We start from the raw sequence: 21,704 nt of genomic DNA on the forward strand, positions 1-21,704 counted from the left end.
CACATTTAGAAGTTTTTGCGATACATGAATATATGTTCTTAATATAAAATTTGTGGTTTTAGTTAAATTTTAATTTACTTTTCTATTCACGCTCCATTTGAATCCAAAGGAAGACAATGGTCAATATTCTTACCAAAACCAATAACTAATTCACACACACACACACACCACATATATAATATCACATTGCCAACTAATGTCGAAACGAAACCTTATAATACACGAGCAATCCTTCTTCCTCAAAACATTTCCAAACAACCCCTTAATTCATCATCGACAGATCAGTACTGAAGCTCCAAGAATATGGAGCTTCACTTCAGGAAAAACCAAACCCATACTCAAAAAATAAAAAATTTCGGTATCGCGATATCCGCCGCATTGATACTCCTCACAGTTATCCGCCTGAATTATCCCGTGACACCGAGATATCCTTCAGTACCACGCAAGAATTCAGCTGAAATCATCCCACCACACCACCATGCAGAGGATATCAAGACAACCGATAATCAAGAGAAGTGCGATATCTTCACCGGAGAATGGATTCCGAATCCGAATGCTCCATATTACACGAATAAGACGTGTTGGGCGATCCATGAGCATCAGAACTGCATGAAGTATGGGAGGCCAGATGCCGGATTCATGCAGTGGAGGTGGAAACCCGACGGGTGCGATTTGCCCGTATTGAACCCGTTTCAGTTTCTGGATATGGTCCGGGATAAGTCACTGGCTTTTGTTGGAGATTCTGTGGGGAGGAACCAAATGCAATCCATGATATGCCTCTTGTCCCGGGTATGTTTAAGTTGGTGTTTTGAAAATGTTTTTAGGAAGCATTAATTCTCGAGTTTTTAATTTCCTTTCACGTTTATTGGAAGTAATCTCAAACATTGTCTTAATCTTTAATTTATTTTTACAATTTTTTCTCCCTGGGATTCCTAGCTATCATTTTTCATATTGATTTATTCAATATTTTTATTTCCACAATGGAATAGTATATGTAGTACTAGTCTAGTAGTTACCATCCACATCAATAATAATTAATTGCCCATAAAGTGGTTTATTAAATATTTGAAATTGAAGACAGTAGACGAGGTTAGATGATATTATTGGAAAAGAAAAATAATAGTAGGTTACCTAAAGTGGTACTATATATTTTCAAAAATCCAATCACGAGCTCAATTATTTGTATTAACGATTAGGTAAATTATTATTAGAAACATATTGCACATCCAGTTATCAACAACACCAGTAACAACTACACTATATATATAGCCTAGCTAGAATACAAAAATTACAAGAATCTTTCGTTTTTTTTAAAAAAAAATGGAACAAAAAGGGTGGAAATCATTAAATATATTATTCCTCCATATCATTAATTTTATAGATAAGATTGATATATACAAGGATGAGAAATTTCAACTAAAGAAGAGTGTGGTGTGACCCAGAAAATGAGTGGGTTCTATTTGTCCTCCCTCTTGTAAAACAAAGTTGTCAAGTAACAATTAATAATCGAATCATCTCACATATGTTTATTTGAATATATATGATTTGATTCGCATTTGAAATTACTAAATTCAAGTAGCTAGAGCTGGAACATACTTGAAATATTTTGGATCCAATGCATGTTCAGGTGGAATTTGGATCATCTGGCTTGCACAAATTAAAAACACCAGATCCAAAAGCCATGAAGTATTGTTTGATAGTTGTAACACATTTATAATTTTTTTAATACAAATATTGTAAAATTTGATCAAAAATTTGAAAGACAGTCCAAATCGTATAAATTTGAAGTTTTTTTCAGTAGATTTGATCATTAAGTTTGAATCATACGAATATATTTGTAAATTTAAGTCTTTTTTATTTTATTTTATTTTTTAATAATTAGGAAATTGAGCTCCAGTTCTAATGTCCAAATAGAGTACTTTAGAAAGTGTGAGCCCGGGCCCGCCAACTAGGATACATAATTGATTGTACTTATTAAAAGTACTTTATTAAACAAATCTTTATAAATATATATAAATACTATTCTAATTGCGGAAACTACTAAAATGGTTAGTAATTAATTAATTTTACGTGATAATTATAAATTGTGTAAGTATGAGCTTTATGCTTGCATCACTTGAAAAAACTTAAAAGATATATAACAACTTAAAAAAATAGATTCATAAACTCATATTTTTCTAAAATTTCACAACCATATACTTTCTAGATTACGTATTTATACCTTTATGAGCTTTATGCTTGCATATCACGTAATTTACTATGGTCATAGTCTTTGAATGCACTCATAAGATATATCGATCCAATCTAATCGTTAAAAATGTATAAAAGAAACATTAATAAGTGTGTTTCATAGTGTACGTAATTCTCTTATCCTGCATATGATTAAATCCAATCCACATCTTATTTCATGAAAGGGTAGGAACAATCTTGATGCAAACTAAACATTATGTGCTTATACATAAAAAAATAAAATAAAAAATGAACCATTATATTCTCTAAACAGTGATTTATCGATGGTGTCTCGTTCATTATCCTGACAAAAAAAAATAATAAAAGTTTTTTTTTGCTAAAATAATAATTGAACTTGACAAATGACAGATACATTGGGAATCCAATATCGGGAATTGGAGCAACTGAACATGGATCCCGATCCTCATCAATTTCTAGGGGTGATGCTTGGCTCCACCTCCACCGGGTGAATTGAAGGGTGAATTTCAATTCACCCGGTGGATTTGGGTCGTTCATGGTCTGAGTTCATATACAGGGGTAGGATCCCACACATAAAATTGTATGGGGTTCGGACTCATGAACGATGGATGTTGTATCGGGTGAAATTAATCCGATATAGTATAAAATGAGCCAATTTCTAGATCTACATATGCACCGTCTTTTTTTTTTGACTTGTAAATTAATTCTATATCACAAATAATTAACCATTTATTTAATAATTATTTACCCAAATTTGGTGTGACATACGTAAAGAATTCCGACTACATCAGTGAATTCGAACAGAGCATGTCCCGGCCCGACAATGCTGAAACGTTACACTAATTCTTTGTCTATATCTACGTTTTTTTATATGAGATAAAATATTCTGCCACCATTTTGTTCGTATGAGTCAATTTGAATGGAGAGAATATAATACTCGATAACTTGTGAGTTCAATTTCAGGTGGAATACCCAATCGACGTCTCCCCCTCGGAAGACGAGCATTTCAAACGATGGAAATACGTGACATACAACTTCACCTTAGCCTACTTGTGGACTCCATTTCTGGTCCGGTACGAGGACCGGGATCCCGACGGGCCCACCCACACCGGTCTCTTCAACCTCTACCTCGACGAGTTCGATGAGGCATGGACCACGCAGATCGACGGTTTCGATTACCTCATCCTCAACGCCGGCCACTGGTTCAGCCGCACCGCCTTCTACTACGAGAACCGCCGCATCGTCGGCTGCCGCTACTGCCAGCTCCCCAACGTCACCGACCTCCCGATGACCTTCGGGTACCGCCGCGCCTTCCGTACGGCGTTTAGAGCCATCAACGGGAGGGAGAATTTCAGAGGAGTCACGTTCTTACGAACCTACGCGCCTTCGCATTTCGAGGGCGGGATGTGGAACGCCGGCGGGAACTGCGTGAGGCGGCGGCCGTTACGGAGCAACGAGACGATGCTGGAGGGGTTGAATTTGGATCTGTACATGATCCAATTGGGGGAGTTCCGGGCGGCGGAGAAGGTGCGGAGGAAGAGATTCAGGTGGCTGGACACGACGCAGGCCATGTTGTTGAGGCCCGATGGGCACCCGAGCAGATATGGGCATTGGCCCAATGAGAATGTGACTATGTACAATGATTGTGTCCATTGGTGCTTGCCTGGGCCCATTGATTCTTGGGCCGATTTTTTGTTTCACCTGTTGAAGACAGAAGCCCGGAGATCATACAGCGAAAAACTTCTTAAGCGCCAAAAAAGGTTTCATTGAATCGCTTGTTTGATTCTGCTTGAGAGTTGTATTTATTTTATTATTCTTTTCATTTATAAATGAAATTATGTATTTATTTTAGTCTCTTTTTTTTTTTTTTTTCCCTCAGATACGATCATGGCACATCAATATTTTGTATGAAAAATGATTAAAATTGCAAGAATGAAAAGATACTGTTTCAAACCAATTAGATTAGCTAGTTAGTTTGATCATGTATGTAACAGAGAAATATTGTATGTGGTCTGCAGCAACATTCCTCATGAATCTCAGGAAAAATGGCAATTAGTCAAAAGAATGGACATACAATAATTGCAATCCAGCACAAAAGGGCTTATTCAAATTTGAGAGTGGGACTCGTTTCCTAAATCCCTCCCCAAAATTAAGTATTTTATATTTCAACATTTAGAATTTAAAAAAACCTGAATATCTAGCACATGTAGTAGCAACTAGAAAGATATGTTCACTCACTCTCAAAGAAAATCACGCAAAAAACCAATGGCAATGTCCCTTGCAAATCTCCTTGTATTTCTCTTCCCTTTTCTCCTCCAACTCAGCCCACCGCCGCAAGTTTCGGCCGTGGGCATCAACTACGGCACGGTCGGAGACAACCTCCCGCCGCCGAAGCGGGTGGCTCAGCTGCTTCAGTCCACCCTCGTTAACAAGGTCAAGATTTATGACACCAACAATGAAATCCTCGAAGCTTTCTCAAACACTGGCATAGACCTCATCGTGGCGGTCGAAAACTCGCACGTGGCCAACTTGAGCTCCGACCCTCATGCTGCCGATGAGTGGTTCACCAGCCGTGTCGCCCCCTTCATTCCGGCCACCTCCATAGTAGCCATCAACATAGGAAACGAGTACTTAACCGCAGACGAAAATCTCGATCAGAAGGCTCTGTTCCAAGCCATGCAGAACCTGCACTCTGTTTTGCTCGCTCGTGGCCTGGACCGGAAAATCAAGGTCACCACACCGCACAGCATGGCTGTTCTTGCTTCCTCCTTTCCTCCATCCGCCTCCGCTTTCGCCGCCATGCTCCTCCCTGCCATGACATCTATCGTTGGATTCTTGGCAGACACCGGCGCACCTTTCATGGTGAATGCATACCCTTATTTCGCATATCGTGACAATCCTAAAACAATCAGTCTAGAGTATGCGTTACTAGGCAATGTCACCAACGTACAAGATCCCAAGGGGTACGTGTACACCAACATGTTGGATGCACAAATCGACAGCGTTCGATCAGCCATTTCTTCATTAGGATTCGGCAACCGTTCGATCAAGATCGTCGTTTCCGAGTCCGGTTGGCCGTCGAAAGGCGAAGCCGGAGAGACGGCGGCGACACCTGAAAACGCAAAGACTTACAACACAAGATTGATCGAACGGGCACAAGCAAACAAAGGGACCCCCATGAAGCCAAATGAAAGCATAGACATTTTCGTTTTCTCTCTGTTCAACGAGAACAAGAAACAAGGAGGTGCGAGCGAAAGGAATTTCGGGGTTTTCAACGCCCAAGGTTCTAAAGTTTACGAGCTGGATCTGAGCTGCCAGTTTTGTTCCGGGGATAGACTAGAGTTCGGGGAGAAAACATCGGTGGCGGCGAGAACTAGGGGCCCTTCTGTTTGGTGCGTGGCGAAACCACACGCAGATGAGAAAGTGATTCAGGCAGTCCTGGACTTCTGCTGCGGACCTGGTGGTGTGGATTGCAGGGAGATTCATGAAAATGGAGATTGTTTGGGACCGGATAAGATACACGCACACGCTTCATATGCCATGAATGCATACTATCAGATGCATGGAAGGAACTATTGGAACTGTGACTTCAAAGGAACTGGTCTTGTTACGTTCAGTGATCCAAGTACGTTTCTTTACACATTCCTACTTTACTACACATTTGTCCCTTGTAAAATTCTTGATTATCTTGTGCTTAATTAGATTGCTTTAAATTCTCAGATCTATATATGTTATGTTGGTTTTCAGGTTATGGAAGATGCCGATATTCACAACAGTAAGAGGGCGTATTACACATTCAATGCATGTGTTAGCTAGCATTCTGAAAGCATTCACTTTCTTGTTCTATGTCAAACTATAATCTCCAAAAAGGGCCTGAAAATTGGACTGTAACTTAATTTGTCAAAAGGGAAGGAAAAGTTAATTTGTCTCGTGGGGAGGAGATAAAGCTAATTTTTCTCCACAATCAGAGGCTTTCAATGTTTGAAAAAAGTGGCTTTTGTCTATCGCATGTTTCCACATTTTCTTGAAAAACAATAATTAAAACAAACATGATCCGCATAATCATAAATTTCAAGAAGCAGTACTGATCAAGAACATCTAGCCAAATAACTTTAAGGTTACAATGCACGCATGAGAAATTTGAATAATGCATATGCATGCCTCTCCAGAAATCTATATCTATCTGGCTATATACGTACAAAAGAAATCATGTGTTGTCTTGCACTTCAATTATTTAATTAAGCCCATGCAAATGATAGCTAGGGAGAGTCACCAATATATTCATGTAATTAATTACACTAAAAAGAAATTGAGTCAAGAGTATTCAAAAATAATATTTTAAAAATTTATTTTCCAAAAATTATTGATTAATCAATATTATATTAAAAAAAATAAAAATTCAATGTATTATATATATACGTACATATAACATATGGGTTAAAATTATAAATCATGCATAAGTCTTAAAGAACATTAATCATTATTTTATGGAAGTTTATTTATTTTATCGATTGTATTTTAAGTATTTGTGACGAAATAATTTGTTCCAGTAGTTATGGGATTATATTCAATTATTTTTGTATAATTAGCATATTTGGATAATATAGCTTATGAAAAATTTATTTGAATTATATCTGAAATTTTCATGTTAAACGTTATACAAGAAATTTAAGGTTTAGAAAACTTTTAATTTAAGGGTCAAAGTAATGAACAATGCATCCATACATTTTGATTATTTTATTTTACATTAAATAAATACTATTCGAATTATTTCATTAGTGATTGAACTAGCTAGTTTGATATTTATTTCATGTATTATATTATTTATTATATATTATTTATCATTTAAAATTTTATTATTCACAATGAATTTATGATAACTGATATCGCTTTACAGATCCATGGTAATTATATAAATATAATTATCCACAATATAGAATCTTAGAAAATAGGTAAAAAAAATATATAGAGGAAAGTCAATGTTAAATATTATTTAAATAAATAATAGTTTTATTGGTAGTATTTTATTTTTTAACATCAATTTGTCTTTTTTTTTTTAATCATTCAGTTGTGATAATTATTTTAGTTTGATCATAGGTTGTCGTTAACTCGTTATGTTTATTTTAGTAGTGTAATAAATTATGGTTTAAACATTAGTAAATTTTTGGTTGATACTCTTGGTTACTTTCTATTATATATCGCGTTTAAATAGATAACTATTTTTAAAATTTTATTTCATTTTATATTGTTCTATATGTCATACTTATTATAATTTGCTACATATCATAATTAAGATCTACCTATTTTTATTTTCTACTCCAAATTTTTTAATTTCTGTATTTCATTAGTATCTACGTGCAGTTTAGAAAAAGACTTATTAACTGACCCAAAAATAAAGAATAAAAAAATAATAATTTGATTGATTCTTGCAACGTGCGAGCAAATCTGAACAATGGGCATGGAAGATTCAACTGTTTTCGGAGGTTAGTAGATCCCATTAAAGACTAATCAGTGTACACTAGCTATTAATAAACTATAAAGAACTCTTAATTTTGGTGACAGAGCGAGCCATTGAGCAATGAACACACATGGCCTTCATGGGTGTTAGTTTGACTTTGCTTCTCCATGCCCGTTAATGCAATTCTTAAATCACGTGAACAATTCTTTAATTAGCTGTAAATTTCTTGTTTTTTTGTTTTTAAAAAAGAAAAGAAAAGGAAAAAGAAAGAAGAAGTTGTTGATAGTCAATGGAAGGCTCTGCATGTTGGACAATTTCCAAGATTTCTCTTATTTTGTGACGAAGTGTTCGGCACTATTACTGAGTGGCACCCACGTTTGGTTTGGTGCAGCTCCTGTATCTTATCTTCCTGGAAAGAAGTTTATTGGGAAAACAGGTTTCGGTGGATTTCAAGATTCTGACTTTGTTGCAGAGAGGTGAGACCTTCTTTGATTTTTTGAGTCTTGTGGTTTCTTGTGATTCGATTGCAATGCATTTGCGTCTGAATCTTGTTTTCTGAAATCTTTGATCTGAATCTTTTGCTCGTTTTTCTATGCTGGATTACTGATCGATTCGCTAAGAAAGTTGAAGTCTTTTTTTCGCGCGTTTCTGGGTACATTTTGAATCTGAGCAAGATAAAATATGGTGTTTTTTGAGGTGGTTTTGTCTGATTGATGAGGGTTATCTTGTTAGCTTCAAAAGTAAAAGGTTGTGAACGTGGTGTTTAAGATTAATGTGCAGTATTTGAATGGAGGTGTGGTGTTGCTGAACTAGATTTCAATAGAAGAAGACTTTTTTTTTTTTTTCTTGTTTTAGATTTGTGGAGCAAATGGCTTCAAGATCACCATCGCCAGATTCTTCTCCTGGTGCAGTGCCACCAGCTTCCTCCAAAAATTCTTCAGTTCCACCACCTTCTACATCCTCTGCTCCGCCACCTAGTTCCTTAGCTCTACCTCCGCTTTCTATCAGTCCTCCGTCGCCCCCAGAATCACCTCCGGCTGTGGCTTCGCCTCCGCCAGCATTGCCTTCTTCACCGCCACCTTCAGCCCCACCCCCTTCATCCCCTCCACCTTCTTCACCGGCCCAGTTGCCCCCACCATCACCCCAACCACCTTCTTCACCTCCCCCACAACCACCACCATCGCCTACGCCGCCTTCTGCTCCACCCCCATTGCCTCCACCTTTGCCTCAACCCACTCCCTCACCACCACCCCCATTGCCTTCATCGTCGCCTCCTCCCTTGTCTCCGCCATTGCCTCCGCCATTGCCTCCACCACCTTCCCCTGCTTCTCCACCACCCACGGTCGATTCACCACCCCCACCAATCCAGTCCCCTCCACCACCATCTAAAGCATCTCCACCCAAGGAATCCCCTACCCCTCCTGTGGCACCACCTCCAGCTGTTTCACCAACACCTCCCCCTCCATCCATTGTACCCTCTTCTCCACCACCAGCCATAGCTCCTTCAGTTCCTATCTCTAGTCCTCCACCTCCATCCCTAGTCCCCCCACCAAATAGTTCTCATCCACCACTTCCATTGCCACCCCCACCAAATAGTTCCGCACTTTCTCCTCCTCCACTTACCAGCCCTCCACCTTCCACCCAATCTCCTCCTCCTCCTGTTACAAATCCATCCTTGCCGCCTTCGATATCTCCTCCCTCACCCCTGCGCAATTCCTCTATCAATGGCAGCACGCCTACCGCACCTCTACCATCCTTGCCCATCGAAAAACCCACTGCAACATCAACTAAATCTAGTAATATAACTGATGTAACATCAGGGAATTCAGGTGGTCTCAAAGGAGGAGGTGTAGCTGTAATAGGTGGTGTTGTGGGATTTCTGGCACTCACTGTTGTGGTTCTGGCTGTATGGTTTACCAACAGGCGAAGAAAAAAGGACAGAAGCCTTAGTTTGAACTATGCAGTGCCCTCACCTTTTGCGTCTTCACAGAATTCAGGTGATATTAGATTGTGTTTCTTGACTCATTTAAATGATTCGCGTTCCTTTCTCATGTTTCTATAACTATAAACAGATTCATCTTTTCTTGGGCCCAAGTATTCAGCTCCTCTAGCTGGAAATGCTTCAGCAAACAATTACATGTACTCAGCAGATGGGGGTATAGGCATGTCAAGATCATGGTTTACCTATGAAGAACTATCAGAAGCTACAAATGGGTTCTCGGAAGATAATCTACTCGGGGAAGGTGGATTTGGTTATGTCTATAAAGGAGTTCTGGCAGACGAAAGACAAGTAGCTGTTAAACAGTTAAAAGCTGGCAGTGGACAAGGAGAGCGTGAATTCAGAGCAGAAGTTGAAATCATTAGCCGAATACATCACCGGCATTTGGTATCTCTTGTTGGTTACTGCATCTCTGAACATCAAAGGCTGCTCGTGTATGATTACTTGCCCAACGACACACTGCACTATCATCTTCACGGTAATATAGTGTTCATAGCAATAGAAACTTGCAACTCCGTGTATACTCAGTTGTTTTCTTGCCTTCGCTTACATAAATCGCAAACTAGAACTGGGATACAGTACAATATTTAAGTTATCCTATTACCCGGTCACTTGTTAAAAATGATGAATTTTGATCAACTTGCCATACATGTTCACAATACTGCAAATATGATCCTTCTTACCAAATTAAGATTTCCGCTTAAATGTAAAAGTATATCTGATTTCTTAATTTGATGTTCTTGCCAAGTGAAGGCAGTTCAGTCATGGATTGGGCTACCCGAATCAGAGTTGCTGCTGGTTCTGCTCGCGGGCTTGCATATCTTCATGAAGACTGTAAGATATAGCCTTGTTATTTACGTGTTCAATTTTTGTTAAGAACCTAATGAAAAAGTTATGGTTTTGTGTTTATCAGGTCAACCCCGCATTATTCACCGAGATATCAAGTCATCAAACATTCTCTTGGATAAAAACTTTGAAGCACGGGTACGCTGATTCCTTCGTACAATTCTAATAGTCTAGAAGATATCTCGTGCTAATTTTTTCTTATAATTGAACCTCAACTAACGAAAGTAAGAAATATACACTTAACACTGAAAATGATACTAATGGTAGTATTGTGTTGTATATGAAACAGGTTGCAGATTTTGGGCTTGCGAAGCTAGCACAGGATTTGGAGTTGCATACCCATGTGTCCACGCGTGTAATGGGAACCTTTGGGTAGGTAACCAGTTCTTTATCGTTAAAGCTATGGCAGGAAAATCAGTCTATAATAGTTGCAGCTTGTTGGATCGATGTTTCTTTTGCATCAACACATTTACTCACTGATCCATATTTCTTGCAGATACCTGGCTCCAGAATATGCTTCAACTGGAAAACTGACCGTGAAATCCGATGTTTTTTCATTTGGTGTTGTTCTTTTGGAGCTCATCACTGGTCGTAAGCCTGTTGATGCATCTCAGCCTTTAGGAGATGAAAGTCTGGTTGAATGGGTAAGCACCATCAACCTTGTTCTTTATTTTAATCTAGGTGGTTTCAAAGAACACCTTTCACTTATCAAGAAACCTTTCGAATATATATGTATGTACCTCACTCATGCAGGCTCGACCCTTGCTGGCCAAGGCACTCGAAGCAGAAGATTTCGGAGACTTAATAGATCAAAGACTAGAAAACAACTTTGTTGAAATTGAGATGTTCAGGATGATTGAAGCAGCTGCAGCTTGTGTGCGCCATTTAGCTTCAAAAAGACCGAAGATGAGCCAGGTACCGAAACTTCCACCATCAAGCAATCAAACACCATCCAGAACATTGAATTTGATCACTTTCATACATTCTCAATTTGCAGGTAGTGAGAGCTTTAGATGCAATGGACGAGTTAGCTGATTTAAACAACGGGATGAAACCGGGACAGAGTGGAGTCTTCGAGTCTAGGGAACATTCTGCACAGATGAGAATGTTCCAAAGAATGGCATTTGGAAGTCAAGAATTCAGTTCAGAAACCTTCGGCTATTCTCAAAGCACCTGGAGAAATTGATGCTTCTCTTCACCTGTAAATTCAAAATTCTCCCAACTGGAAATAAGCATTGTTCTACAGGCACAAACGTCCAGTTAAATTTTGAGAGTTTCTATAATTTGGTAAATATGACACTGTAATTATATATGTTTATGTTTCAGTTTTAATTTGTTTGAATTTAAATCTTGCTTGTTAGGCATACGTGCTTTTCTAAACCATTGCTTGCTTGATCTTTCACATTTGCTTCTGATACTTAGCACAATGTTTTTATTCTTCATATAAAGTTCATTTGTTTTGAAATAACTTGTAAGTAGCACGTGCGCGTGGTGATACATTGTCTATACAATAAATTTATTTTGTTATTTTTCGAAAGAGCTGACCCCGAAGGGGTCAATTATATTTAGTGGATGATCACTGATAATCGTGTAAATTTTGAATTATTAAATGTGAAAATCAACCCAAATAATACAATCATCATTGTTAACAGATTTTCTTGGTGTATGTCTAATTGTTGATATTTGAAAATGTAATCATTCAAACTAGAATAAACAATTCCTAATCAAGTAATCATTTAGCATCATTTTAGTTATTTATTATTTCAACTCGTTTATTAAAGTTTTAAAATATTTTTTTATGATAAATTATTAAAATATAAATAAGAATACATTTTTCACCAAAAAATCCTGCAAAAATAACCAAAATAAAATTACAAAACCACTTATTTAATTCAAATAAACTCCAGTAGTATTATCAAATGATTTTTATGTCATTTATTCAATAGTCCTCATAAATCACCATGATAAATAAATGGAATAAATAAATAATATAATTATGAAATTACTAAATTATTACCTTCGATATATATTTTTTTATTATTTCAGCTATTTTTAAAATCTCTTTCAATAATTCTTTATAATGAATTATTAAAGTATACATTTCTCCAAAAAAAAAAACCCTAAAGAAATAACTAAATAAAATTAGAAACCCAATTATTTAACTCAAAATACCTATAAAAAAATCCAATTATAAGATTAAAAAAAATCCTATAATATCAAAGCCTCTCTCAGGCTTAATATAGCAACATTATTACGGTATTACCTCTTATAGCAACAATTATTAAATTAAATATAAAAATATGTATATTATTATCATATAAAATTCAATTTATGAGTGTGTTGTATTTGAGGAGTAATAAATCCCTCATTTTGTGAATCCGAGAATTATGCTAGAATTAAGCTGCTTGGTTTCTCTCTACTTTGTCTTTAATATTAATTAATAAAATAAAATTCTATTTATTTATGCGTGTGTAACTTGTATTGGAAGGTTAAATCTGTCCTTGGTTAATTATTGAATTATTATATAATCTTTTTCCGTTATTCTGTAGCTTTAATATCAAGCTGGTTTGATTTTTCCTCTTTATTAATAAATAAAATAAAACGAGGGATAAATCTGTCATTAGCTAAAACGATAATTACGCTTGAGGGTTAACATTAAATTATCCACTTGATTTTGTAGTCTCCCCTACTTCCTATTCAAACCTGTACGGATTTCTCTTCGTTTTTCTTCCCTTTTTTTTTTTTTTTTAATAATTGGCGATTCAATTAATAAACGGATGATCACTGGGTAATTTCCTTCTTTGAGATTGTAATGGGAAAGGGTTTTGGATTTTGATTGAATTGAATTGAATGACTTAAAAAAAATTGTTGATTTCGAACTGGACTTGGGGAGAATTCACCTTTCGTGGGTGGGTTTTCGACTAAAAATGGATGTTTTATTTTTTTTTTGTGAATGACTGATTTGTAGGATGTGATGTTATTTATTAAATGATTTATGCGGTCTTGTTCATGGTTTTTGACGTCTAAAACGTCAAAAGTGTTAGTCAGGAGAGTATTTTTTTTTGACTCCAACATATTTGGAAAATGGCTTGTTTGACTTTATTTTAAGCTTCAATAGACTATTGATTTCATGTACCTTCCGTAAAAGTTGATGACACGCTATATTTTCAGGTGCGTTATGTTGTGACGAGATGGACAACTTGGGTCTTTTCCAAAGGTCGTATCAAGATTTTTCATGCTGCCCGCAGCTTCTCGACATTGGTTCAAACCATCAAGTTCCTAGTAAACACTTGAATAATGCCAGAATCTTTGGTTCGCATAAGGCTAGAGACTTGGTGAGAAGGAGCGTGTAAGTTTTGCAATTTGTAGGACAAGTTATATTTGGTTATGCTTCAAGGATGGCAGACATGTCATGCCCTCTATATGTGTTGTCTGGTTCACTTGAAAATTTCTCGCTGTCATTTTGCAGAGAGGAAATCGTCCGTAGAAGAGGAGGCCTTGCTTCAGGTCCGGAAATAATGAAACAAGAATTTTCAGGAAATATCCACTATCGACATCATACCTCAATGGGCGTTGACATTGAGGCTACTCAACCATATCATAAAAGAAGAAATGTTGATGATCCTGATTTATCTGATGATTATTCATTGTGGGTGATAGTCAATGAAGGGAAATCGAAAGCAAAGCGTCAACAATTAGCCACTGTGAAGAGTGAAAGGTCTAGCTCCATACAGAGTTCAGAAAAAGATATTCGAATGGATAATGGTGTTTCTGATCATCAAAATATGGGCTATGTCGATGCTTCCTTCCGTTATGAAGATAGTTGCTTGGCTGATAAACAACAGATGGGGTGTTGCTATGCCAACAAGGCCCTATCTGATTCAAAATATGAGAGCTATGATGGCTTGTCTAATCTGACCGAAGAGCCTTCCATTGTTCAAGACGAAAAGAAGATCAAAACCATGTCTATGGCTAAGGATGGAAGAATAGATGCAAATTGCTTCTCACCTGAATCAACTACTAGTAACCTGTCTGAAGTAGAATTGAAGAAAAATGAAGTGGCCATTTCTCTTGTTGATTTCTTCACGGCTGAGCAAATTAAAGAACACTTGTGCAACCTAAAACAGCGAAACAACCTGGTACGTACAAAGGTGTTGTAATCTATGGGAGCCTCTTTATCTCCACATTTTTGCATTGTGCATTCCATACAATTTGAAGCAAATTTCAGACCCACGACAATTAGATGTAATCACGGTTAATATTCCTGTCTCTCATTCTCTTCTCTTTTCTTGATAGATTGTTGGTGAGGAATCAATTGAAAACACAAGTAGACATGATTTTGGTGAAAATACATGTCAGTTATGTGAAATGGATGAGATTAAGCTAGCCCCTCCAAGCATGTTCTGTGAATCTTGCGAAGCTCGTATCAAATGCAACTCGATCTATTACTGGACTGTGGATGAACTGGGTACACGGCAGTGCTTTTGTACTCATTGCTTTAGGGGTTCTAGAAGTAACATCCTAGTTAAGGGGCTATCTATTTCCAAGGAAAAGCTCCACAAGGACAAAAATACTGAAGAAGAAGATGAAGCTGTGAGATTAATCTCCTTGATTCCTTAATGTTTTTTTTATTGCTTGCAATGTCGACTACTGACCCATTTTACTATTTTCTGCTTAGTGGGTAGGCTGTGACAACTGTGGACGTTGGCAACATCAAATATGTGCTCTTTATAATTCAAAACAAGATTTTGATGGGAAAGTCAAATACATTTGCCCGTATTGCCGATTAGCTGAGATGAAGGCAATGGAGCATGTATCCACACCTATTGCTGTTGGCGCACAGGATCTCCCAAGAACCCTGCTTAGTGATCACATAGAGCAGCGACTTTTCAGGAGCCTCGAGCATGAGAGAAAACAAAGGGCGGAATCATTGGGAAAGTCTCCTGAAGAGGTAAGCAGTACATACAAATATCGATTGAGGATATTCAACAAGTTTGCTCCATGATGTGATTTTTCTTGCATTTATTATTTCTTTTTGTTTCTTCTTTTGTTCTCTTCTCTTTCATTATTTAGTTGTTTCCTCCTTTCTCTATAAGTTCCTATCCTTGTTTATTCTAAAGTTTGGTTCTCAACTTCTTAACTTTGGGATGAAAGATTACCAGAAATTAGAAACATAGTATCCAGGATCACTGGTTTTGAGCAATAAATCTGCATACAAATGTCTCAACCTAGGCTACTTCTGAACGAATTTGGATAGATCATCCAGTTAGAGTATGCTAGACAATTTACATTTACATTCAACGACTACATGACAAAAAAAAAATTCCGCATGACTGCTATTTTTAGCAAGTGATTTATTTTTCAAATGACATTCATGTCTTGGTCATAAAGTAAATGCACGCTCAAGTCTTATCAATCAAAGTAAATGCACACTCAAGTCTTATCAATCAAAGTAAATGCACGCACAAGTCTTATCAATCCAAACACACTTACAAAGTGTGTTTATTTAGTAGTATGAATTTCGAAGCATAAGTGCATAACCTGGACAGTGGTCAAGGTAAAAATTTGTGTTAAGGGCAGATCAGTTATTTGGATGGAGGCTGTATATTTCCATGCTTCTGCTTTTTACTTAATCCGCAATGTATAAGAACTATTGGAGAACCAGTTGGGCTTGCATGCAGATGAGTTAAGCATGTTTGACAAACTTTGAATGTTTTAAGTGGCCTCAAACATTTACTCTTGTAAGTTGTAACGCAAAGGAACATAAGCGAATTCTTGAAAGGTGGCCTTTACACATGTTTTAACTTTGGTGGTCTATGAGTCTATCTAAGCAGTTTATGAGATAAATTCTAATGTTCATTTGACATCGGTGCTTCTGTCGGTTCTTCCGTTCCTGGTTCATTACAATGATATGTTTTCTATTTTAAAAGGTACCTGGAGCTTCAGACCTCACAGTTAGAGTGGTGCTATCTGTCAATAAACAAGTAAAAGTAGGCCCGAAGTTTTTAGATATCCTCCATGATGGAAAGTATCCAACTGAGTTTCCATATAAATCAAAGGTCAGTGTTTGTTATTCTTATAAATATATACTTGTGCTCTGTTCTGTAATGGGGCTGGGACTCCTAAGAAATATTATAAATGCGTAAAAATTTTTTGGTTGAGTTACTCATGTATGATGTCAAATCTTGTTTGAATCTTTTGGCTGGTCGCATTTGAGTTAAAATTTGCGCTTGACATTCAAAACATGCTTCATTAAAGAGTTGCAACTCAGGCTTCTATCTAGGCTCAATGGCTAAAGCCTCATTGTACCTTGATGGTAGATGTGCGTCTTTAGGACTTCTATTAACTATGCTTCAAACCATCAAATGGGTTTGAAGTAGAAATAGGGATATGGGAGGTTCATCTTATAAAAATCTGATGGAGTGGATTGTGCTTTTTACTCTCTCTTGTGGATAGTTACAGGTTTAGAATTGTTTCTCTGCAGGTGATCCTATTGTTTCAAAAGGTTGAAGGTGTAGATGTATGTCTCTTCTGCATGTATGTCCAAGAGTTTGGATCAGAATGTGAACAACCAAATCAGCGCAGCGTATATATTTCATATCTTGATTCCGTGAAGTATTTTAGACCGGAAGTAAAAACTGTTGCTGGAGAGGCTTTGCGTACTTTTGTGTACCACGAAATAATGGTAATTACACTCTCTTGTTATCTTACTTTTCTGTCATTTTGTACATATTAGAAGTTCTACTAAAGATTGTGGATTACATGAGCCGCTCTATTTTGGTTGCATCACTGCAGATTGGATATCTTAGCTACTGCAAGAGACGCGGTTTCACTACCTGCTACATATGGGCTTGCCCACCTTCAAAAGGAGATGATTACATATTTTATTACCATCCAGTGGCTCAAAAATTGTCAAAGAATCTGAGAGCATGGTATTTCACTATATCCTCCTTTTGCTACTCCTTTCTGAAGGATGTGTTTTCAACTGTTTGAATACCCATAAGTGCACAATCCTAAATTAATTCTTACTAGTAAACCGAAGCATATGCGCATGTGCACAAAATATATTTTTATAAATTTAAATTTATTTATAAATTAGGATGATAGGTAAAGGGATAGAGTAATTATAAATTAGGATAACGGGATAGTGGGAAGAGGAGGTGGGAAGTTTTTGAATAATAAATTATGTTTTTGCCTCTTAACTATTGAATATGTTGAAAAAATGATAAGGGTAGATTTAAAAATTTATTAAAATGACCAAATAGAGTTTTTTTAGCTATTATAATACATCAAGGAAGTAAGGATAGTAAGGATTAGTTATTACTCTCTTCATTAGATAACTACATATATATTTGGCAGGCTTTGCTTTTACGCCATGACTGACCAAACCCTTTTGTCCATTTAGGTACAAAAAGTTTCTTCAGAGAGCCGAGGAGGAAAATGTTGTGGTGGAATATACAAATATCTATGATTGCTTCTTTATTCCAAGAGGAAAAGACAACCACAATATAACAGCTGCTCGATTACCTTATTTTCTTGGAGACTACTGGTCTGGTGCTGCTGAAGATATCATACGAAATACCGAGAAGGATAGTGAAGACAAATCTGAAAGCAAGGTGAACAGAAAAACACAGAAGAGATCTTTAAGAGCAACAAGACATAGCGATTCATCTGTTGAGGAGACAATGGATGTTCAAGTGATGCAGCAGGTATGCTTTTCTAAAACTAGTTCTTGGCATCTTGGTTGGGATGGCCTCAGTGGGTATAGTGTCACTTCTCAATGGGTTTCCCTTTTTTCCCCATAAATCTGTGTTTTATTATTCATGCTAGTTGAGTGATAGTTATCTGCAAACCTTGGGTTAAATATTTTAGTTGAGAAAAAGAGTTGAGGGTGTGAGAGACCTCTGGCCCCTCAAGATTTTAGCATATCAAGATTTTCACCTTCAAAGTGACCACTTATATACAGTAGCATTGCCTCTAATTTTATGCTATTTCCCGAATTTACAGCTTGGGGATGCTATCCTGCCATATAAGGAAGACTTTTTTGTTGTCCGGTTGCAGTTCACGTGCGTGAACTGCCGTGAAGCAATACTCTCTGGAAATCATTGGACTTGCAATCAATGCCATTACCATTTATGTAGCAGGTGAGTTTTGTCTTCAAGACCAAGACATTTCTTCTGTTTTTTAACTCAAGAAATACTTATGGAGCTATCTATTAACTTTGTTTCGTATCATCCATCAACAAGCTTTTACCTGGTTTCATTTTATTATTCATACCATCAGCATGTCCAATATGATTCTTGAGTGTGTGTTGAATCACATGTGATTAATTTGGAGAACAAAGAAGTGAAATTATTTCTACACAACATTAATTTTACAGAGGATAATTTCCCTAGAGCCTTTAATACCATTTCTGTTTTATTTTAATCCCAGATGCCATGCCGTGATGGAAAATCCAGCGAAGGAAACAGTCACTAAATCCTGCTGCCCGGAAAAACATCTCCTCCTTCAGGTGCTTTATTTAACCTGAAAATTTCTTGCTCGATTGCTGGTAATTCTGCACTCAACATTCTTACTTTCCTTTTTTCATATTTGGTTTCTGATCCTTTTCAGATTGCCGTGGATGTACCTGAAAACACAGATGATAAAGATATCATATTAGATAATGAGCTCTTTGAGAGTAGACACTCGTTCTTGAGTTTCTGTCAGAAAAATCATTATCAGTTTGACACGCTTCGCCGCTCCAAGCATTCATCAATGATGATCTTGTACCATATCCAGAAGATGACAGAACTAACAATTGGGACCGTCTGCAGCATTTGCCAACAACATAAAACCGTGGAACGGCACTGTGAAATTTGTTCTGAGTTTCTTGTTTGCACTGCATGCTATCAGAGAGAGGGCAATGGTTGCCATGTTCATGAGCTAATCCAGCACTCAACGAAAGTCGATTTGAGAACGACGAGCAAGCAAATGCAGGATCAGGGATTGAAGGTATAGCTGATGTCTTTCATATCCCTTTAAACTATTGAAATAAATCCATAAGCTTACCCAAAAAATTCAATTTCATGCTTGATTATAGAGGTCATGATTCAGATGCATGAAGTCATGGAAATCTTGTATGAATAATTTGATAATTGCTCTGCTTTTCCTAATAATTTACCATAACCCTCCTGCAGATAAAGTCACTGTTGGATCTTTTGTTACATGCGGCACTTTGTCCCTCATCAAGAGAAAAATCATGTCCATATCCCAAGTGCCAAGCTATTAAAACTCTCTTTCAGCACGGTCGAGGGTGTGCGGAACATGTTGCTGGTGGTTGTAAACAGTGCAAGAAAATATGGCACTTGATATGCCTACATGCAAGAAACTGTGAAGATTCTAGTTGCAAATTTCCTCGCTGCATGTAAGCCTAAAGCTTCTGATTTTATGGTCCCAACTCTTTCATGGTTTCAAATACAGCTTGTCACCAATTTGAGCTATACTTTGTGCAGGGATGTAAAGAAGTATAAGGAAAAGATTGGAGCAGATTCCGAACTTCAGAGAAGAGCTGCAGCTAAAGGAAGCCTCTGCAAAAACATTCTGTGACATTGGTGAATCACCAAGAGAAGTAATTGTACAGTTGAATACTGTAAATAACAAGTATGCAGCCATTTTTCAGCATTGGGGACATCTCAGCTGTTTGAAGTTTTGATCACAAAGACAGCTAAAGAACCATCAGAAGAACATATGCATTAGATTTGGGGTCTTGGGGATTTTTAGAAGCTTAGCCCCGTTTTTTCGATTTCGTCATTTCAATTGTAATTAACATGGTCAATTTTTCGAGGTTTTGGGCTCTCTCTTGTCAATTTATATTGTATATATAAGTGAAGCATTAGTTCCAAAAGAAAAAAAAAAAAACAGTGAAGCACTAGCTATATGTATATGAAATGGGACAGTCCGTGACATCTTCCTTATTTGAGAGAAGATTACGAGTCATTGGACTAAGAGGTCCATGTCAACACTGTCACTTTGCAATCCAAATATTGTCAAGTATATTATTGGTTTGATTTATAATGGCTACATTTTTTTTCATCCGTCTCAATTATACAGTCTAATTTTTATATTTAATGTTATCTGTCTTACATTTTTATCAATTTACTATTATTAAATTAATATTATTAACTATTTGTATGATTATTATATTATATCAATATTATTAAATAAGAGTAAAATGAGAAATTGTTTTACAAAATTTATTTTTCCAAACACTTTCTGAGGTAAACCATATACAAACCTAAATAAGTGTAACAAAGAGTATTCTTTTTGAGCTTTTGCTTTTAAATATTGACAAATCTACCCTTTAACATTTCTTTCAATTTGTAAAGTCAAATATTTTAAAACCATTACTCGATTCTCAAGTATTTGCACACATAAATTTTAATATTGATTTTTATAATTTACTTGATATTTATTACGGTGAAATATTTTAAAACTATGATTTTTCCGAAAGAAATTTCTAAATGCATATCCTAAATTGGTGGAGATGCAAATCAATTGATTTTTCAATTTTTCCTATTAATCTTTTTAAGCTAATAATATTGATGGAATCACTTTTTTTTTTTTTGAAATAATTGATAGGATCACTTATTTCCTATTAGATTTAAAATTCTTACTTATTTATATTTTAGATGTGTAGTATTGAGAAATGATATGGTGAGCAAGAGCAACCATCGTGAGCACCCATGTGAGCATCTGCTGACGTGGCATTATGCATATCCAATAGGTGAGTGACACATCAGCTCACATGGGTGCTCACGGTAAAACTAATATTAAATTTTTTGTACTTTATTTTTTAAAAAAATAGGATTTTGAATTTTTTAAGTGCATATTGTTGTAATTGTACTTAGAGTTAGAATGAAGTAAATTATGTATAAAATTCTTATTTTATCTAAATTTAAAAATTCAAAAAATGGTTACATAATTTTCAAAATAAAGTTAATAAATATATATTAATAAAATAGTCTAAAAATATTATTAAATATAGTGTGAGCTGAGAAAAATAAAAAAAGAAATATGAGTATATAATCGTGAGTCGAGACGGATGGAGTATCAATTATCAACATACAAAACTAATAATCGATTAAAAATATCGATTCTGTAAAAGTAGGCTCGACCATGATTTTAAAACCGGCGGTTCTGGTTTCAATTCCT

The 21,704-nt window shown here is 36.4% G+C and overlaps 4 protein-coding genes across 5 annotated transcripts; all 4 read left to right on the forward strand.

The window, feature by feature from the left end:
• The first annotated feature begins 233 nt into the window (after positions 1 to 233).
• Positions 234 to 4,093, forward strand: LOC140865782 (protein trichome birefringence-like 19). Its single transcript, XM_073270551.1, has 2 exons — positions 234 to 789; positions 3,172 to 4,093. The coding sequence occupies exons 1-2, from the start codon at positions 304 to 306 to the stop codon at positions 3,976 to 3,978; spliced, it is 1,293 nt and encodes a 430-aa protein (XP_073126652.1). The 5' UTR covers positions 234 to 303; the 3' UTR covers positions 3,979 to 4,093.
• Positions 4,094 to 4,473: 380 nt separating this feature from the next.
• Positions 4,474 to 5,987, forward strand: LOC140860761 (glucan endo-1,3-beta-glucosidase 12-like). Its single transcript, XM_073263764.1, has 2 exons — positions 4,474 to 5,833; positions 5,956 to 5,987. The coding sequence occupies exons 1-2, from the start codon at positions 4,474 to 4,476 to the stop codon at positions 5,985 to 5,987; spliced, it is 1,392 nt and encodes a 463-aa protein (XP_073119865.1).
• Positions 5,988 to 7,647: 1,660 nt separating this feature from the next.
• LOC140860130 (proline-rich receptor-like protein kinase PERK8) lies at positions 7,648 to 11,880 on the forward strand. 2 transcript variants are annotated; one of them, XM_073262955.1, is made up of 10 exons: positions 7,648 to 7,691; positions 8,058 to 8,142; positions 8,522 to 9,663; positions 9,739 to 10,143; positions 10,419 to 10,499; positions 10,579 to 10,649; positions 10,801 to 10,883; positions 11,008 to 11,155; positions 11,265 to 11,426; positions 11,509 to 11,880. In XM_073262955.1, the coding sequence occupies exons 1-10, from the start codon at positions 7,661 to 7,663 to the stop codon at positions 11,695 to 11,697; spliced, it is 2,397 nt and encodes a 798-aa protein (XP_073119056.1). In that variant the 5' UTR covers positions 7,648 to 7,660; the 3' UTR covers positions 11,698 to 11,880. The 2 variants fall into 2 exon arrangements, with proteins under 2 accessions (XP_073119056.1, XP_073119055.1); XM_073262954.1 differs by lacking the exon at positions 7,648 to 7,691 and having other exon boundaries at positions 7,935 to 8,142.
• A 1,822-nt stretch (positions 11,881 to 13,702) lies between these two features.
• Positions 13,703 to 20,449, forward strand: LOC140860763 (histone acetyltransferase HAC1-like). Its single transcript, XM_073263773.1, has 13 exons — positions 13,703 to 13,860; positions 13,981 to 14,650; positions 14,808 to 15,104; positions 15,190 to 15,462; positions 16,442 to 16,570; positions 16,996 to 17,196; positions 17,307 to 17,443; positions 17,917 to 18,220; positions 18,519 to 18,655; positions 18,945 to 19,023; positions 19,125 to 19,505; positions 19,691 to 19,917; positions 20,006 to 20,449. The coding sequence occupies exons 1-13, from the start codon at positions 13,703 to 13,705 to the stop codon at positions 20,097 to 20,099; spliced, it is 3,087 nt and encodes a 1,028-aa protein (XP_073119874.1). The 3' UTR covers positions 20,100 to 20,449.
• The last annotated feature ends 1,255 nt before the right edge of the window (positions 20,450 to 21,704 follow it).

This window comes from Henckelia pumila, chromosome 4 (assembly GCF_033568475.1).
Source record: "Henckelia pumila isolate YLH828 chromosome 4, ASM3356847v2, whole genome shotgun sequence".
NCBI lineage: Eukaryota > Viridiplantae > Streptophyta > Magnoliopsida > Lamiales > Gesneriaceae > Henckelia > Henckelia pumila.

Bases quoted from the DNA above. Each gene is read 5' to 3' on its own strand.
- LOC140860761 (XM_073263764.1), top strand. From the start codon at position 4,474: ATGGCAATGTCCCTTGCAAATCTCCTTGTATTTCTCTTCCCTTTTCTC. The intron at 5,834-5,955 runs GTACGTTTCTTT...GTTGGTTTTCAG, and splicing joins TGTTACGTTCAGTGATCCAA to GTTATGGAAGATGCCGATAT.
- LOC140860763 (XM_073263773.1), top strand. From the start codon at position 13,703: ATGGACAACTTGGGTCTTTTCCAAAGGTCGTATCAAGATTTTTCATGC. The intron at 18,656-18,944 runs GTGAGTTTTGTC...TTTTAATCCCAG, and splicing joins CATTACCATTTATGTAGCAG to ATGCCATGCCGTGATGGAAA. The intron at 19,506-19,690 runs GTATAGCTGATG...ACCCTCCTGCAG, and splicing joins TGCAGGATCAGGGATTGAAG to ATAAAGTCACTGTTGGATCT.
- LOC140860130 (XM_073262954.1), top strand. From the start codon at position 7,970: ATGTTGGACAATTTCCAAGATTTCTCTTATTTTGTGACGAAGTGTTCG. The intron at 10,144-10,418 runs GTAATATAGTGT...TGCCAAGTGAAG, and splicing joins ACTGCACTATCATCTTCACG to GCAGTTCAGTCATGGATTGG. The intron at 10,884-11,007 runs GTAGGTAACCAG...TATTTCTTGCAG, and splicing joins CGTGTAATGGGAACCTTTGG to ATACCTGGCTCCAGAATATG.
- LOC140865782 (XM_073270551.1), top strand. From the start codon at position 304: ATGGAGCTTCACTTCAGGAAAAACCAAACCCATACTCAAAAAATAAAA. The intron at 790-3,171 runs GTATGTTTAAGT...GTTCAATTTCAG, and splicing joins TGATATGCCTCTTGTCCCGG to GTGGAATACCCAATCGACGT.